At 47.6% G+C, this 19,206-nt stretch overlaps 1 protein-coding gene across 7 annotated transcripts in view; it reads left to right on the forward strand.

Annotated features, from left to right (window-relative positions):
* The window catches only part of Hel89B (histone acetyltransferase 1), a 506,945-nt gene that overhangs the window by 225,399 nt on the left and 262,340 nt on the right, over positions 1-19,206 (forward strand). For all 7 annotated transcript variants that reach the window (XM_070523038.1, XM_070523033.1, XM_070523034.1 and 4 more), the window contains 3 exons: positions 2,190-2,330; positions 3,946-4,076; positions 14,355-14,580. In XM_070523038.1, coding sequence (XP_070379139.1) covers positions 2,190-2,330; positions 3,946-4,076; positions 14,355-14,580 — 498 coding nt within the window. The remainder of the gene's footprint in view (positions 1-2,189; positions 2,331-3,945; positions 4,077-14,354; positions 14,581-19,206) is intronic.

Consider the following 19,206-nt stretch of genomic DNA (forward strand, 5'->3'; position numbering starts at 1 on the left):
TTTATTCAATCGGCATGGGAGCGCCAACTGCGAAGACAAGCTGAGTTCACCATGCTGCCGCATTTAAAAGGAAAGTTATCGCATGCTGATGCGGAGACGGACGGAAATCGGGCCACATCATGGGCGTTCGGAGTTCCCGAAACTTGCATGTGGGACTGACGCAAACAGAATGAAAATATTTTCGCCAGAAAAGCAACAAAGACAGGGTTCAGTGAACTGAAGCAGGGCCGCGTTGCCAAAATAGCAAAGCTGCTCGCAGAATACGTGCAAGAGCAGCGAGTGCCACAGCGGCCTGTGATGACCGATCTGTTCAATGTATGGGCGATGCAGTTAGCCCTAAAGGACGGGCTAATGTGAAGTGACTTCAAAGCGAGCAGGTGCTGGCTATCAAATTTCATGAAAAGAAAAGGCTTTTTTCTTCGAAGGCGGACAGGGATATGCCAAAAATTGCCTGAAGAATACGAAGAAAAATCGCAGAGTTTTCAGTGGTACGCCTTGAAGTTGCACCATAGAAAAATGGCTACCACTTCGGACAGATTGGAAATGCCAATCAGACGCTGCTCTACTTTGACATGCCTGCCACCACAACCGTTCAAAAGAAGGGGGCGAAGCAAGTGCGCATTTTGTCTTCCGGCCACAAAAAAACTAGTCATTGCAATGCTTTGTTGCACTGTGGATGGGCACAAGCTGCCCCCGTATCTTATCTTCAGACGAAAGACCCTCCAGAAAGGAATCGCGTTTCCAAGTGGCGTGTCTGTGTGTGCAAATGAAAGAGGTTGGATGACCATGTTGTTACCATCTAGTCATTGACTTGGTCACTGACTAGATTGGTAACATTTGACGGAAGAGACCTGGGGGTAGTTTGGGTCTGCGTGGGATGCTTGTGCTCGACGCGTTCAGGTGCCACCTTGACCAGCGCATCAAGGACAAGCTGGCTGCACGCAGTGCTGACCTTGTCGTGATACTCGGCGGCATGACATCGCAGCTCCAGCCGCTCGATGTTTGTTTGAACAAGCATGTTAAAGATAGAATACGGGTGCTCTACACCAAATGGCTTGTCAGTGGCTGCCACAAATTCATGCCCGCCAGTAAAACTAAACGTGCCTCGCTGCAAGACTTTGCTGGATGGGTGAAATATTGCACGGTGCACGATCCCCTCTGCAATGGTCAACCAGGACTTTAAATAATGCGGGATTTCGAATGCCATGGATGGCACCAAGGATGAAATGCTTTGGTCTATTGAGAGCGATGAGGAGTTGTCTGATGGTGATGACGAGTGATCTCTATTGCTCCATGCGACTCATACCGGCGCAGTGAAAATCCTGGAGGCAAGGTACGCCGCTTCCATGTGTGTTTTAATTCATCGCAACTTTAGTGTATTGGGAATAAATCTGTTTTTTTTTTCCAAGTGAGAGAAAATAGTATTTGTATATAAAAGCACGAGGTGTGCAGTATTGTACTCTTCTTCTTTTTTTTTTTTTGGTCAGGGGAAATGGGTGCGCGTTACAATTGAGGGTGTGTTAGAATAGAGTAAATACAGAATGTCATTATCATGTTTCTGTTATTGTTTCTCACTTTTAATATTTAAGCCTGACAAGATTTAACATACAAGGCACGAGCTGTTGGTGTTTTGTTTCATGACATTTGTTTGTGGCCTGTCATTTTCAGAATTCTTTCATCCTCATAATGCCGGCACCGAATTTTAAGTGACACGGACCCCTTGATGCTATCGAATTTAAATGGTGTCTGTATAGGTATTAAGGCTACCTATGCAGACACTGTTAGATGCTTAGGTATCCCTTGCGTGTTCTGCACACCTCTTGCCAGCTGTGAATTTCTTTCAGGAAAGTCTTTTTGCGAGTGCATTTCAAATCGTTCTAGCAGGCAGGGTTGTCTAACTTGACATCTAAGAAGACAGCTTCGTTTCTGGATAGCAAAACTCGATATGCCTGGACATTGTTGGCCCCCTGGTGTTGAATTTTTAGCATCATCGTAAAAAAAAAACACCTCAGAAACACAAGATCACTTATTTCTTGTGCATGGTATTTGAGGCTATGTTGCTACTTAATCTGCAACCGAATAGATGACTGATCACATACTTCTGAAATTCAATATTTGAGTCATAACATATACATTCAGATCTCCCTTGAGCAATCATGCAATCAGATGAGGGGTCTCGTTGTCGGCAGGACCTGACGTCTGTGCTCATACCAGCCGTATTTGAGCCCGTGTTTCAAGGACTACAGGACCAGAATGACGACGTGAGTGCCGTCGCGGCCGCTGCACTGGTGCCGGTCACCGAGGACTTGGTCAAGACTCTGCCCCACCAGGTCAGTTCTCTAGGCCCCTACACATGTGAACGCCGTACAAAGCAACAGAGGATTTCTTGCTAGCATTCCAAGGGTCTCGAGTGCTCTCGGTAGCACTGGAAACGAAAACACAGTGGTACAATTATAAAAGAGCATTCATTGCTGCTTCTGCACAAGAGTGCGAGCCCACACAAAACATTTTCTTTCATTTAGTATTGTTTCAGACACAATGAGGGTGTTCAGACATCACAAAGGGGCGAATAAGGAATTGAACACATTTGTGTTTCGCATTCGCTTTGCCGATTGCTCGTGCCACAATGTGGCACCTTATTTGTGCTTGATGGTCACACCTTGTGAAACACTGCACCCATGGAGTTTCGTGCAATATTACCTAGAGGGGAAAACTTTTGCTGTGGTGCTGTACCATATACGGAAATGCCAGGAGTGGGTGGTTGGCTTCAGATTGGCATTGTTCTTAGAGAACCAGGACAATTTGAAGGTGCACCTGTTCTGTCTGTCGCAGTGGTTCACTGGTTCAGGATTGTAAAATGCTGTTCTTTTTTTTTTCTTAAATATTGCTCTAGGACATGTTTTTATTCAGCTATGAGTACTTGTGCTTGCATGTACGATTACAGTGAAAACTCATTAAACCATAATTGACTGGAGCTCGCAAAAAGTATATACTAAACGGTAGTACTGCTAAACCGAAATACCATGAATTTGCCCGCTTACCTGCCAGAAACAGAACTCGGAGAGAGTGCGATGAAAGGGGAAAAAAAAAAACATGCAGTATTTATTCACTTCGCTCCACAAACCACATATTTCTTGAACGGCCATTCATCTCCACAGACATACTGTTGAACCCACTTATAAAGATACCAATTTTAACAATATATCAGATATAACAAGGGCAATTTGATACACGGCCAACTTCGCGATCAAATTTGTGACCCCTGGAATATGTTGGCTACATGTGCATTTCCCCTGTTGAAGATTTGAAGATTTTCTTGCAGTCCGGCAGACTTCGAATTAACGAGGTTTCACTGTGTGACTGTACCACATCTGGCTAAAGCGACGATCAAAAGCAGTGGTACAGCTGCGAGTTGCAAAACTAACTCTTCATTGAGTGTGGCCAAAACTCGAGCATCAAGATGGGAAACACAGCCATTGGTTGTTGAAATGGGATCTACAGGTCAAGTGCTTTAAGGCTACTTGGGTATGGCTCATCATCAAACCTTGCAGCAGAATATGTGGTGCTCGTGTGTGTTCCAGAGTGCATACCACTATTCGCGTCGCACACAGAGTCTGATTGGACAAGTCTTCAGCCATAGGAATGGTGACAGCATTCGAGGCATGCCCTGTTTCGTGCAAGAGGTTTGTAGCAGTTGTGAACCGATGAGAAGTGGTCGCAGGAAAAAGATTAACAATGTATATGTGTGAGTAAATGCCCTAGCGAGGGTTTTAATGTGTCTCGTAATCTGAGCCCATCTTGGAGGCAATGCAGTGTTGCGGCACATCTTGCAAGGCTCATTAATTAGCAGAGCTAACCAATAAATGCAAACAACCAGTAACCTAAGATGGTCATCCTGCCATGGTCTCTGCCCCCCCACTCCCCCACCCCCCTTCTCATTACCAGGTTCCACGAGTGGTGCGGACGCTGTGGGACGCCCTGCTTGAGCTGGACGACTTGACCTCCTCGACTAGCAGCATTCTCATGCTGCTGGCAGCACTACTCTCGCACTCCACCTCGGTTAAGCCAACTCGAGGGTGAGGAAGCCTCCCTGTACTGAGTTTATTAAGAAAATTCTCAGCATCCATGTCACACCGTGCCTTAAGTGTGACATCTTTATTTCCAGAAGCATTTACTAATGTTTATGTTAGAATAGAGTATGGAACTGTGACTTCTGTGAACATGTTTGCCCTGCATGGATATATGTGGGAAGGGGCACAGTGCGCATATTTTGCCATCACCAAATGTCTGTGGTGTGCGTCTAGTAGAGGCATGATGGAATCGGGCTGGAGAAGCTGACCTTTGTTGTGCCCCCACGACTTACATGTGTGAAAGTTGTGAGTAGTCATTGCTCATGCACTGTTGTACAGTCTAGCCAGCCTGGCTAGACTGCACAGCTAGCCAAGGCTGGCCGTTGAATCACTTGCGCAAATTGTCGTCAACCATGTGGGGCTTGCGAGGCCAATCGGAAAGCAGCTTCCATCATAGATGTGTCGTGCATTTTTCTGTTTATTTCTTTTTACATCTTTTTGTTTTTGTGGTTGAGGCAGCAGCTGTTGCTGACATAAAAAGGCATGGTTCTAATGAAAAGCAATCGATAGCAATGCGCATGATTGGAAGGATTCCTTTTTTTGTGCTTTGCAAAAAAGTAGAAAGAATGTTTCACACATGCACTTAAAACGTGCAGCTGACTTCTAGTCCTTTTTTCTTTTTCCAGGAAAATTGTGAGCTGCCTAACTGAAGTGTGCTATAGAATTCGAAATACGGTGTGTTCTAGCTTCCACAACTCCCATGTTAACCCTTTGCAGTCACGCATATTTACCCAGTTTGTGGTTGTTCCAGTCAGGAGCCACTTAGCACACTTTAACTTAAAGCAAAAAAAGCACTCGGGTAAATGAACGTATGTGAATGGAGACGTTGCAATGAAGAATAGTTTCTAAATAGGGACGTTGTAATGAAGAATAGGTTCTTTAATTATTGTGGAAAGATTACTGAGATGAGCAAGAAATTAGTGAGGGGGGAGGCGCAAGTTTCGCGCAAACTTAATGTGACCCTCCAGGTCTCAAAATCTTTGAAGCCGCAAATCAAACGAACCTGACAGTGAAACTGTGCATGACGCCTGCTCTTTACTGTTGACGCTGGCTGTTTGCGGAGTGGTCATTGAGTCGCTTGATGCGCGGTCACTTCATCTGTAGCACAGATTGGCCTTACAATAACCCGCCTGCCATAAAGTTCGGACAGGGCTTGTGTAATTCGGAGAAAAATTGGAAAGCGAAGCTTTCAATGCAATGAATAAAAATTGCCGCGAAGCACAGGTCCACCCCGGCCCTCAGTCCCCAGCAGCTGTGAAGCAACTGACCACGGCGGCGGTCAGACCTGCGACGCAGCAGAGGGTGCTAAGAATCACTGGCTCCGGACAGGCCGCCATTGGAATATGAACCTGGCAACGTTTAACGCTAGAACGTTATCTAGTGAGGCGAGTCTAGCAGTGCTATTGGAGGAATTAGAGGGCAGTAAATGGGATATAATAGGGCTCAGTGAAGTTAGGAGGCCAAAAGAAGCACATACAGTGCTAAAAAGCGGGCACGTCCTGTGCTACCGGGGCTTAGCGGAGAGAAGAGAACTAGGCGTCGGATTCCTGATTAATAAGAATATAGCTGGTAACATACAGGAATTCTACAGCATTAACAAGAGGGTGGCAGGTCTTGTTGGGAACCTAATAAGAGGTACAAAATGAAGATTGTACAGGTGTATGCCCCTACATCCAGTCATGATGACCAGCAAGTCGAAAGCTTCTATGATGACATGGAATTGGCGATGCGTAGAGTGAAAACTAAATACACTATACTAATGGGCGACTTTAATGCCAAGGTAGGCAATAAGCAGGATGGAGACAAGGCAGTGGGGGAATACGGCATAGGCACTAGGAATATCAGGGGAGAGTTATTAGTAGAGTTTGCGGAACAGAATAATATGGGGATAATGAATACCTTCTTCCGCAAGCGGGATAGCCGAAAGTGGACGTGGAGGAGCCCGAACGGCGAGACTAGAAATGAAATAGACTTCATACTCTGCGCTAACCCTGGCATCATACAAGATGTGGACGTGCTCGGCAAGGTGCATTGCAGTGACCACAGGATGGTAAGAACTCGAATTAGCCTAGACCTGAGAAGAGAACGGAAGAAACTGGTACATAAGAAGCCGATCAATGAGTTAGCGGTAAGAGGGAAAATAGAGGAATTCCAGATGAAACTACAGAAAAGGTATTCGGCTTTAACTCAGGAAGAGGACCTTAGTGTTGAAGCAATGAACGATAATCTTGTGGGCATCATTAAGGAGTGTGCAATGGAAGTCGGTGGTAACTCCGTTAGGCAGGATACCAGTAAACTATCGCAGGAGACGAAAGATCTGATCAAGAAACGCCAATGTATGAAAGCCTCTAACCCTACAGCTAGAATAGAACTGGCAGAACTTTCCAAGTTAATCAACAAGCGTAAAACAGCTGACATAAGGAAGTATAATATGGATAGAATTGAACACGCTCTCAGGAACGGAGGAAGTCTAAAAACAGTGAAGAAGAAACTAGGAATTGGCACGAATCAGATGTATGCGTTCAGAGACAAAGCCGGCAATATCATTACTAATATGGATGAGATAGTTCAAGGGGCTTAGGAGTTCTATAGAGATTTATACAGTCCCAGTGGCACCCGCGACAACAATGGAAGAGAAAATAGTCTACAGGAATTCGAAATCCCACAGGTAACGCCAGAAGAAGTAAAGAAAGCCTTGGGAGATATGCAAAGGGGGAAGGCAGCTGGGGAGGATCAGGTAACAGCAGATTTGTTGAAGGATGGTGGGCAAATTGTTCTAGAGAAACTGGCCACCCTGTATACGCAATGCCTCATAACGTCGAGCGTACCGGAATCTTGGAAAAATGCGAACATAATCCTAATCCATAAGAAAGGGGACGCCAAAGACTTGAAAAATTATAGACCGATCAGCTTACTGTCCGTCGCCTACAAACTCTTTACTAAGGTAATCGCAAATAGAATCAGGAACACCTTGGACTTCTGTCAAGCAAAGGACCAGGCAGGATTCCGTAAAGGCTACTCAACAATAGATCATATTCACACTATCAATCAGGTGATAGAGAAATGTGCGGAATATAACCAACCCTTATATATAGTTTTCATTGATTACGAGAAAGCATTTGATTCTGTCGAAACCTCAGCAGTCATGGAGGCATTACGAAATCAGGGTGTAGACGAGCGGTATGTAAAAATACTGAAAGATATCTATAGCGGCGCCACAGCCACTGTAGTCCTCCATAAAGTAAGCAACAAAATGCCAATAAAGAAAGGCGTCAGGCAGGGAGATACGATCTCTCCAATGCTATTCACAGCGTGTTTACAGGAGGTATTCAGAGACCTGGATTGGGAAGAAATGGGGATAAAAGTTAATGGAGAATACCTTAGTAACTTGCGATTCGCTGATGATATTGCCTTGCTTAGTAACTCAGGGGACCAACTGCAATGCATGCTCACTGACCTGGAGAGGCAAAGCAGAAGAGTGGGTCTAAAAATTAATCTACGGAAAACTAAAGTAATGTTTAACAGTCTCGGAAAAGAACAGCAATTTGCAATAGGCAGCGAGGCACTGGAAGTCGTAAGGGAATACATCTACTTAGGACAGGTAGTCACTGCGGATCCGGATCATGAGACGGAAATAATGAGAAGAATAAGAATGGGCTGGGGTGCGTTTGGCCGGCATTCTCAGATCATGAACAGCAGGTTGCCATTATCCCTCAAGAGAAAAGTGTATAATAGCTGTGTCTTACCAGTACTCACCTACGGGGCAGAAACCTGGAGGCTTACGAAAAGGGTTCTACTCAAATTGAGGACGACACAACGAGCTATGGAAAGAAGAATGATAGGTGTAACGTTAAGGGATAAGAAAAGAGCAGATTGGGTGAGGGAACAAACGCGAGTTGATGACATCTTAGTTGAAATCAAGAAAGAGAAATGGGCCTGGGCAGGACATGTAATGAGGAGGGAAGATAACCAATGGTCATTAAGGGTTACGGAGTGGATTCCAAGGGAAGGGAAGCGTAGCAGGGGGAGGCAGAAAGTTAGGTGAGCAGATGAGATTAAGAAGTTTGCAGGGACGGCATGGCCACAATTAGTACATGACCGGGGTTGTTGGAGAAATATGGGAGAGGCCTTTGCCCTGCAGTGGGCGTAACCAGGCTGATGATGATGATGATGATGACAGGTCCACCATTAAAGTGAGAACCTCATTGGTGTTCTGCACAATAGAATGTCACTAATTCATTAGATTCAGAGGGAAAAAAAGCACTTGATTCTGCTCAATAGAAATTATATTGATAAAACTTAGCTGTGGTTAGTGCGGGCATGCTAATTTGGTGTTCTCTTTAATAAGAATAGACGATACTGTACATCTTGATTTCTATGTACTTAGGTTACTGGTAGCTTGCTACATTCTTGATGTGCAATGCTAGGGCACTCCCAAGCATGTGGAGCACCATATTTTCTTGCTTAAAATTTGTAAAAGTTAAATGTTGTGAAAATTTTCTGATACTATTCGATTTATTTGACTTTTTTTTTTATTTGATCTGATATTCGATTTGAAATCCACTATTCGGTATTCGCACACCCCTAGTGAACAGGACGCCTTATCTTGCCCAATCACCTTCGGGCAGCTACTAGGAAGGAGGAACTAAGGAAATGCACGATCAGCCGGCAGATCTTAAAATGTCATTCATTGAAAAACCAGAAATGCACTCGAGACAACCATGCCAGTTAGTCGAACATTTCCACATCTGGGGAGGGGCACGACACAGCACAGCTGTGAGTTCAGGATTGAACCACCTTTTCTGTGTCAACTGCTAACCTCCATTTTATGCTCACTTGATAGAGGGACCGCCCTCATTCTGCAGTCGTACCACTTGAATTTCCAAACTGGAATTAATTTCCATTGATATACGAAACTTGTTTTTAGCAGCCCACTTTATGCCGTGATTGGGTAGATGTCAACTTTTGATGTAATATTTTTCAGAGTTTTATAGAACTCAGTATTCATAGCTGCCAACTTTTATAATTTTATCATAAAATGCCAGACATTTAGTGCTAATTTAGGATTGTTGTACTGACACAAAAATTTACGATTTTTCATATGGGTATAGTGTCGGGCAAAACCAACGAACAAAAACCGACAAATGCAGTCGCCGAGTGTCTTCTTATGGCCTAATTTCCTGGAACTAATAATTAAGCATATTTTTTTATTACCGTATTTACTCGCATAATGATCGCAGTTTCTTGTAAAAAAAATTGACACAAATTCAGTGGTGCGATCATTACGTGGGTTAAATTTCCTGAAAAAAAAAATTTCTTTTTCATCTTGCATTTGTTGCGGGATAACAACAGGTCAACAAATAGGCGGCTGCCCCTATACATAATGCGAGACACCAAAAAAAAGATGGCGGCCGGCGGAGCAAGCCGAATGCGCCGAACGCGATTTTTAGTCTTCTCGTGAGTACATTACATGCATTGAAGCAGTTTCTTCTGTATCAGTAATGAATAATATCGTTAATATCAGCAAGTTTGCGGCAATGACGTAGCTATGTCTACTTTGAGGGGACAGAAACAGGTGGGTGCGCCTAGCTGCCAGTGACATAGGAATCCATGGCGGGGCCATGCTGCAGAAACTGCGGCATTTGTCTTCACTAATATTCTAATACGGCACGTTTCCACTAAGGGTGGGCGAATATCTTACCCGTGTTACAAGCGTCGGCATATGAATAGGGTACACTTCTAACGCATCAGTGTAAATTTGGCTACTATCGTTGCCGCTCGCGATTTGTTGCGTGCCCACGAGTGCAGATGAGAAGAATCGAAAGGTGCCTTTTTTTGTTGTTGTTGACAACACCCATTGCAAAGCCTACACATAATAAAGGCGACTTTGGTTGTAGCGTTCTTTTTTTTTTTTGTCATGGAAGTGTGGAAAGTGATGAAAGGAATGAAATGGGGCATCTGCTTGAGGATGGTTGGTGTGTACAGACTGCTTGGTTTGTCTTGAAGAGTCGTTCGTGTAGCACTCGACAGATGGTAAGCACGATCATTATTAGCTAGACTTGGCACACAACATATCGCTGGGGCAAGTTTGGGCTGCGATCATTACACGGGAAATAAAAAAGAGTGAATTTTGACGACAAAATTCAGGAGTGCTATCATTACGCGAGTTCGATCATTATGCGAGTAAATACGGTAATAGAATTCGTGTTGAATAGAATGAAGTGCTTTTTGATATCTCAAAGAGGTCCTGAGCTGCCCCTTGGGCTGGGTGAAAAAAGACAGTCCATGGCTAGCATACACTGCTAAACACCTCAGCCAAATTTTGCAGTGGAGTGTGAAGTCACCTTTTTTCTGAAACGCTCTCTTTTCAACAGTAGCCTGGTCCAGGCTCTTTTGTGGATGCTTTATTTCGTAATATAGTGCATTCCGATACACAGCTGCTATTGGCCAATAGCTGACATGAATAAAGAAGGGTGTTTGGATCAGTGCGCTTCTCCCTGCTGCTACTCTGTATGTTTATTGATGCAGTTTAATAAACAGGCTAAAGTAAGTGAAAATGCGCTTTCAAATTTCTATAATAATTACGCATTACTGGAGGAAGCAGACTATGGTCTGCTCATGCTCGGCCGCTGCCACCCGCGTAGGAACTTTGGCCACTCTGCTTATGGGTGTCACGGCTGTCGTGTCTTGCTAATTTAGACTAGTTTTCAACACTCAAGTAATCTCGAACTACGCAAAACTTGAGGTCCGACGATACACACGTTTGCCAGCGCGCGCTCACTTCTGACCGCTTCTGGTTAGACGCCTTGGCCGACTTCGCTTCGTGTCGAGCCAGTAAGGGAGCTTCGAAATGTGCAAGTTGGTTTGGCTACCATCCGTTGGTCAAGCTGGTGAAGGACAAAGCCGGTTTGTGATACGTAGCATGGCCAGACGGGCATACGAGCGCGAGCATGCACTCAAGCCCTGTTGTGCACAAAGCAAACGCTGCACACTACGCTGCACGTAGTGGCGGTCTGCTATGCAGCGGAGACACCGTGGCCGCTGTGGTGTGTCACGTCGAGTTTGCTGGCTGAGCGCACTGTGGCTCGCCAAGGACAACCACATTTTTTGCCATGTCGTAGGTGCCAAAATCGGAAGCAGTCACGTCTGCATGAACATCCGAAAGGAAATTTAAACTGCGCGCCACGGTGACGTTCAGTAGGCGGAGCGTCGTGAGCACGCCTCGCTCTACCGTAGCCTTTGCAGGGCAAGTCATTGAAGAAGGAGTGGAAGCATCACGAAGAAGATGTTGGAACGCATTCAAGTACCTTTCACAGCTAAGAATTTATGAAATACCCTATTTTAAATTGAAATGCATTTCTCGACTTGGAGGAAAAGTGCTTCAGGGCTCCTTCGAACTAGTGAATTAGTGACGCTCTGTTGTACTGAATACCAATGAAGTTCTCAGTTTAATAGGGGATCCGTGTTTTGCAACAATCTTTTATTTATTGCGTAGAAAGTTTGTTTTCCCATTTTTCTCCAAAATGCAGAAGGGCTATCACAACTTTACGGCCGGTGCATTATCGTAAGGCTAATCTGTGCGACAGACAAAAGGACCTGTGGGTGGCGTGACTCGTGTTGCCGGCACCGACACCTAAGAGCAGGCTCAGTCCGCTCCCTTTCGTGGTCAGGGTCGGCATGACTTGCCACCCGTAAAAGATTTTCCCACCTGCAGTGTCATGGCCAGTCCCCCCCCCCTCGTACTTCGTGTTTATCGACCCTGTGCGCCAATGCATGCAACCAGGGGACTACACCTACGCGTCCACCATGTAAATGCAAAGCTAGTTTTGTGGCGAGTTGCTCGTAGCTACAAAAAGACCAACGTGCGTGTATCTGAACGGCCATTCAGTGCTGCAAATATTTGGGCGACCGTGAACAACTTTGTTGCCACCCCACAGACTAGCCTTAGTTCGTGAGGCGATTTGTTAGCTTTACAAGTGTTGCACGGCTGCAGCAAACAGATCTGCATCGACTTGGCACTGAACTGTAACTTCATTCGCTCACTCCCCACTAAGACGCACCGATTAGGCCTGGCCGATGTGGTAAAGGGCCGCAAGCCGTCGCGAAATGCTTGCCGCTAAATATGTTTACAGTAGAACCCCGCTGTTACGTTCCTCACTGCTGCGTTTTCCCGGCTGCTACGTTGTTTTCTTCCAGTCCCGGCATAGCTTCCATAGGATGCAATGTATAAGGAACCCCGCTGTTACGTAGTAGCTGTGAAAACGTTCCCGCATGATACATCGCAACTTAGCACCCCGAACCCGCCTGTGCTTAAGGGCCGTTTATAGTCTGACGTAACGCCCCCGCGCGCGCACGCTACGTCACGTCGGCGAAAACGAGCCCTCTATAGTCGGGCGCAACGGCGGCTTCCGACGCGCCCCGATGGGCCCGGCGCCGATGTGGCTCCTTAGCCATTCGCGCGTCGGAGCCGGCGGAACTCTCGCACCACAATGCATTGCGCGTGAAGAAAAAGGCGCCAACGCAACTCCGCAGACGGCTTCTGCAGACGGCGCGCGACTTGGCGAAGGTTCTGCGCATGCTATGAAGATAGCAGCCGAAGCCACGCGCGTTAAGTATAGAGGGGATGGCATCATGGCTGGCGCAGCGCAACCGACATAGCGTGACTAACCACGAATGACGCTCGCCCGCGCGCCGATAACATCGGACTATAAACGTGACTTAAAGTAGGCAACGCGCTCCAACCGCCATTTTGGCTTTTGACGAGTTTTGGCAGGGCTTGGCTATAGAACTGGCTGCAAGAAGCCGCACGCCAATTCGAGAGGCTGCCACTAAGTGGCCATTCGTAAAAAATGCTCTTACTATCATCACTGTGATTACGGTCACCGCATGGTTTTTGGACGGGCCGACTCACGGAGGAAGGAAACTCGGGAGAGGCCTTGACGTCACTCTGTGTGAAGCTAAAGTGAAGCCAGAAGTTGGCGTTGCTCATGGCGTTGCTCCGTCTATCGGGCCAGCTCTCCTCTCTTGTTTACATTTCTCGCGAAACCACGCCGCGCCGCGCGCAACCGGGCTGCTCGGACACACGCGCTCCGCATCAATACTAAACAATCGTTAGCATGTTAGCATGATTACGCCAAAGAGGGCAAAATTTCCCCCGGATATTCCTTCGTCCGTTGCCATTGCCGTGGTGCGGTGACGACGAGGAGCACGAGCCGCATGACCCCGGGGAGTTGCCGAATCCTAGCTTTGGAGAAGCCGTCGCGGCTCTGGACCTCCTCCGCAGGTACGTCGCACCTCACAGCGACGCTGACAGCAATGCGGCCTTCCAGGCTATTGAGAAACGTGTGGCAATTTCTAGTGAGCGAAAGAAACGGCAAGCCACCATTCTAGACTTTCTTAAGTCCCAAGCGCACTCTGTGGAAATAAATTGTCTATAGCTGAAGCTGCACTTTTTTCATTCGTTTTCGGAGCTTTCCTCACTGTTGCGTTTTCCCGGCTGTTACGTTTTTTTTCCCTGGTCCGGTGAAAAACGTATGAACGGGGTTCCACTGTATACGGGCAGCTCATCGTGTGATCGGTCCCAAGGCCACACGTGCAGGTTAGGTTGACGGCTTTTGAAGAGGCGTCAAGTTTGTCGCCGCTTATCCAACGTGATCGGTGTGCTTATCAGTGGCTAATCGGCCTGATCACCGCTTTATGAAATGCACGCTGCTTACGTTGCCATTCGCTCCGTCCATGCCGCATTATCATTTCAACCGGTCCTGTCGGCCCGGACGATGCGGCACCGGCTGCTAACGGTGCCATTCGCTCCGTCCATGCCGCATTATCATTTCGACCGGTCCTGTCGGCCCGGGCGATGCGGCACCGTTCTACGAATTGTTTGCACCGCCTTGTGTGCTATCCCCGCCTCAGGCTGGGAAGCGCTCGCAATTACCGAGTCCGCGCTCGCTTGGGCAGCATCGAGCACGAGGGGCTCCGAAACACATGTGGCACTGCGCAGGTCTCTGGATTGAAACATTTGAGAAATTGCATTGTAGATATTCAATTAGGCGAATCAAATTATTGGAATGTTCACTATTCGATTCGGTGATGTTTGAGATTCGCATACCTCTGGTATTTTTTCACCAAGCTTTAGTATATTTTGGCTTCCACTGTCATGGTTTTTTAATTCTGAGGTTGGCAGGTGTGTTAATTCCATTTTGGTTGATTTGCTCGTGGATGCAGGTCTGACGGTGTTGGCTGCTTACACGACAGTGAGCAGAGGATGGTGAAAAATGCGGAGGACACGGCGAGCATAAACAGCAGCTGCGGTGTCGTTGCCGGTGGGGGTGTGCCCTTGGCCCAGTGGGTGCCTCGACTGTGGCCCTTTCTGGGTCACAATGCGATTGCTGTGCGACTGTCCGTACTGCGTTCGCTCCTCATCCTCTGCTCGGACAAAGGCGCTCCACTGGTGGGTCACAGCTTTCTCACCATTTTTTCTCTTTGAGGATCTTCCAGATGGAAGCTACCGCACCAAAACACTTGTAATATTTTGGTTTATGTAGGTGCCAACCACAGCTGAGCCTACAAAATGTTTAATATTATCAGCAGTGGCAGCTACAGGTCAGTGTTGGTAGCTTATAGAGAAACTTGCGAGTGTTCTACTCTGGTGACGGCTGTTTATAGCGTGGCTGAACGCAGGCCCCATCTCGAGAGTGATCTGCTTCAGCAGTGGAGTCTAGGTGCGTCGAGGGCTTCGTGTACACTCTGTTCTCGCCACTTGGTTGACATAGCAGTGGGAGGCAGCACAAAGGTCAATTTGCTCACTACTGCGGAATCTCAATGATACGAATCTCACGGGGTCACGAAAAATATTCGTATTAGATGAAATTAGTATCATCGAAACAATTAAAACTAGCTAAATTAAAAAGTCGGAGGTGAACTCACTCAGGCAGGCATATGTAAAAAGCATTTATTTCTTGAAGAAAAGTCTCTAATGTCCTTCTGCTTCTTTTTCTTTGTCAGGTCACTTAGCTGTCTTTGCTCAAATCCATAAAAACGTGTGCACGTGTTGCCACTAATTTCATCCGCGGCCATAGCAGGCTTCAGAACTTCGAGCGTGTGCAGCGTTTCAGCCGCCGGTGGTGGTGGTCCTTCGCCATTGCCCACGTCTGACACAAAGAACGCGTCCCGAAGCACAGAAGCTACTCCCTCCAATGACACGGGGAAAAAGAGGAAAAGCACAAAAGCAACAAAAGCGCCACCGCTTCAAACTAAACTTCAAACTCTTCCGCGCTGTCCGGCGCCGTGTCTGCGCCTCCGCACCAAAAGAGAAAGGGAGAAAGCGCGTGACTGTGCACTGTTCTCTTTCGTGGCCGTCGGTGCGGTAGCGTTTATTAAGGCAAAAGCCTTTAATGGCTCATGCTCGCGGTCGTGTCCGTCCGTGCGCTGGAATCGTGCCAACTGTGACCTCTCCTCCGCGCAGTGGCACAATCTCTTCCCTTCCTTAGCAACCGGCGCGTCGGTCGAGGGTGCTGCTGCGCACAGCAACCGTGACATCACAGTAAAGGTAGAACAAGCGCGCGCGCGTCGGTGGTGGCAGCTGCACAGCTGCTCCTTCGCCAGACATCTCGTTGCAGTCGAGTGAGTGAGACGCACGGCTGTGAAGCGGCCCAGTGATTCCGCGCCAAGCGGTTCAAGGAAGTGGCAGCGGATGCCGAATTCCCCCAACACCAAACGACAGAAGAACAAGGAGCGAATGCGCGCGCATGCGACGATTGAACATGTCACCAGATGTGAAAGCAAGGGAGGCAGAACGGAAACGCCAACAGCGACTGATTAGGTCGCTGGGTACCAAAGGCAGGGAAGCAGAACGAAAGCGGCAGCAGCGACAGGCGATATCGCCGAACACCAAAGCGAATGAATTGTAGCGCAGACGGCAGCAGCGACTGGCTCTGTCACCGAACAGCAAAGCAAGGGAAGCGGAGCACAGACGGCAGCAGCGTTTGGCTTTCGCCAAGCACACTTTAGAATTTCCAAAGTGACTTCGGTAATTTTCGTATCAACCGACGTGGGTCGAAAATTTATTCGTAACAACCATTCTCTAGCATGTTACAAAGTAATAAGGTTTGGCCGGGACCACAGAAAAATTCGTATCATCCGGAAATTTGTATTAGCCGTGATCGTATCATCGAGATTACACAGTAATGCTGCCACACTGCCATCGAGCGAGATGTGTTCATGTTTGCTCTTTTGTGCATGACACCATGCTTGTTAATTTAGTCAGCATTCAAACGTTCACAAGTTTATACGGCCGATAAAACTACTACCCTTACTTTGTATAGCTGTCTAATAATTTGCTACAGTCGACTCCCGATAATTCGAAGCCGCTTAATTGAAATTTTCGGTTAATTAGAAGTGAAGTGCTGGTCCCGTCAGTTTTGCATGTAATCCTATAGAAGAAATCGCTCGATAATTCGTAGTCCTCGTCCAGTAATATTGTTTAATTGGAAGTTAATGTTCAGCCGGGATCCTCGAGGTGACCGTCCTTCTTTGGTAGAATGTGCAATTTTTCAAGTGTTGCAACAGTTCCGTGCTCCGCATTGGTGTCATCGCCACCGCAGCCGCCTGCAACGCCATCCTTCTTGGAGCGGCGCGATTATTCATTGCTACGGCTGCCGTGGCCTCCGCGATCAACTCCGGCGGGAGGCGAAGCGGCTCCTGCTGGAGGCCGCGCGTGGCCGGAGTTGATCACGGAGGCCACGCGGGTGCCATAGGTGCACGCAGCGCTGCATACTGGCAGTGGCGAGATTGTGCAAGATTAGTCTTGCAGCGTGCGCAGTGTATGTCGAGGCGCGTGTTGGTCGAGCGCCTTTGTGCGGGTAGCTCGTAGGCTAGGTCGTTCCATTGGTGATTCGGAATTGACTGTACCTAGTCGCGCAGTTTATAGCCATGGCAAACCGTGGCTCTTATCGCACGCTCGACCTGGCAACGAAAGTCGAGGTTTTGAAGGAAGTTGAGAAGGGAGGTGCCGCCAAACAAGACATAGCGCGGAAGTACGAGATTAAGCCAAACACGCTCTCAAACTACATCAAGAACAAGCGCACAATAATGGATGCATTTGAGAACAAGAAGTTCAAGACTTCTCGGAAGCGAATGCGCACCGGCGCTTACCCAGAGTTGGAGAAGGCTCTGCTGGCCAGGAGCAACAAACTTCCTCTCAGCGGAGACATCATTGCCATTAAAGCCCGAACGCTTGCAGCAATGTTTGGGGTCGATGACTTCGTTTCGTCAGATGGATGGCTGACGCGCTTTAAAGATTGCCATGACCTGGTTTTCAAGAGCGTGTGTGGTGAAAAGGCGTCCGTTAACCAGGAAACATGCGCCACATGGAAGGACGGAAAGCTACGTGAACATCTCGCCGAATACATACCGGAAGACATCTTCAATGCAGATGAGACTGCACTCTTCTATCGGCTTCTTCCAGAGAAGACCCTGACATTCAAGGACGACGACTGTGCTGGGGGCAAACGCAGCAAGGAGAGAGTGTCGGTGCTGATCGCGGCAAACATGACTGGCACGGAACGATGTCGGTTACTTGTGATCGGGAAAGCTGCGAAGCCGAGATGTTTTAAAGGCGTGAAGACGCTGCCTGTGGACTATGAGGCGAACAAAAAAAGCGTGGATGACGGGTGAAATCTTCAAGAGCTGGATAAGCAAATTGGACCGCAAGTTTGCTGCTTTGAACCGCAAGGTGTTGTTCCTTGTCGATCACTGCAGTGCTCACGTGAATGTGCCAGCCTTGAGTGCAATACACCTCGCATTTTTGCCTGCAAACACAACGGCTGTTTTGCAGCCAATGGACCAAGGCATCATCAAGAATTTGTAAAGTCCTGTACAGGCAGCACCTCCTCGAGCGCATGATTTTGTGTATGGATAGCTCCACAAAGTACGAGATGAGCCTGCTTAGTGCCATCCACATGTTGGCGCGAGCATGGGATCGTGTGAAGCAAGAAACAATTGCAAACTGCTTCAGGGCTTGCGGTATTGTGGCAGCTTCTTCGGAGGATGCCTCTGAAATTACAGCGGAGGAAGCGTCAACAAGCGAGCTTGACAACACTGATTTTGGCGATGCTCTGGGGGACGTCAATTTTGAAGATTACATCGCCGTAGACAAGGCGGTCGAAACGTGCGGTGCGCTGACGGATAGCGAAATTGTAAAGATTATTCGGCCCCAGGAAGCGACCCAGGAAAGCGACGATGACGTTGAAGGCGAGCCGCAACCTAAGGCTGCCGATGTAGCTGCGGGCCTTGCTCTCGCGGAGCGCTTCTTTGATGCTGAAGGTAACGCGGAAGAAGCGTTCCGCCACATCTACAGCCTGCAGAACTTGCTTTCAGCAGCGCGATTTGGCAAGAAGAAGCAAAGCAAGATGACCGACTATTTTTCTTAGAGAAAATACTCGATTTCGCCACAAATAAAGTGCTGTTTTGTGCTTAAGGGGGGACACGGCTCCTTGCGGCGAAAAAATAGATTTTTTGAAAAAGAAATTTTCGATATTTACAGCTAATATTCCTTTAATTCACAAAGTTTCGAATCTCAGGGAAGAGTATTTTGTCCGCAATATCAATTTATAACATCACTGTGAGCTGAATTCCGCGCGAGAACAGCCCTTTTTATCGCGGCGCGTAGCTCTTTCTCTACGCGCGCGATCGCAGCCATCTTGGTCTCGTTGGAAAGAGGAGCCTTCCCTCTTTAATTTCCCGCCAAAAGTGACTCCGTCGGTACGCCAGTGACGTTGATATCCGGGGAGAAAAAAAAAAGCCCGAACGCGCGATCCGATTCGTCGACTAGCATACGTGACCAAAAACGCGTGCTGTGGTTGGCTGCGCGAGGTTCCCATCGTCTGCTCCACTCCGCAGGCGACGCGACTGCATGTCTCGTAGGTTTGTTGGCACATGCCCAACGATGTCCGATTCACAGGGAAAGTTCGCCACGAGGCACAAGTTCGGCAAAAAGAAGAAGCGATCAGCTTATAACTTTCAAAAGTGCTCCATTCCTTCTGAAAGCATCGAGAGTGGCTCGCCGCCAACCGCAAAT

This window comes from Dermacentor albipictus, chromosome 8, assembly GCF_038994185.2.
Source record: "Dermacentor albipictus isolate Rhodes 1998 colony chromosome 8, USDA_Dalb.pri_finalv2, whole genome shotgun sequence".
Taxonomy (NCBI): domain Eukaryota; kingdom Metazoa; phylum Arthropoda; class Arachnida; order Ixodida; family Ixodidae; genus Dermacentor; species Dermacentor albipictus.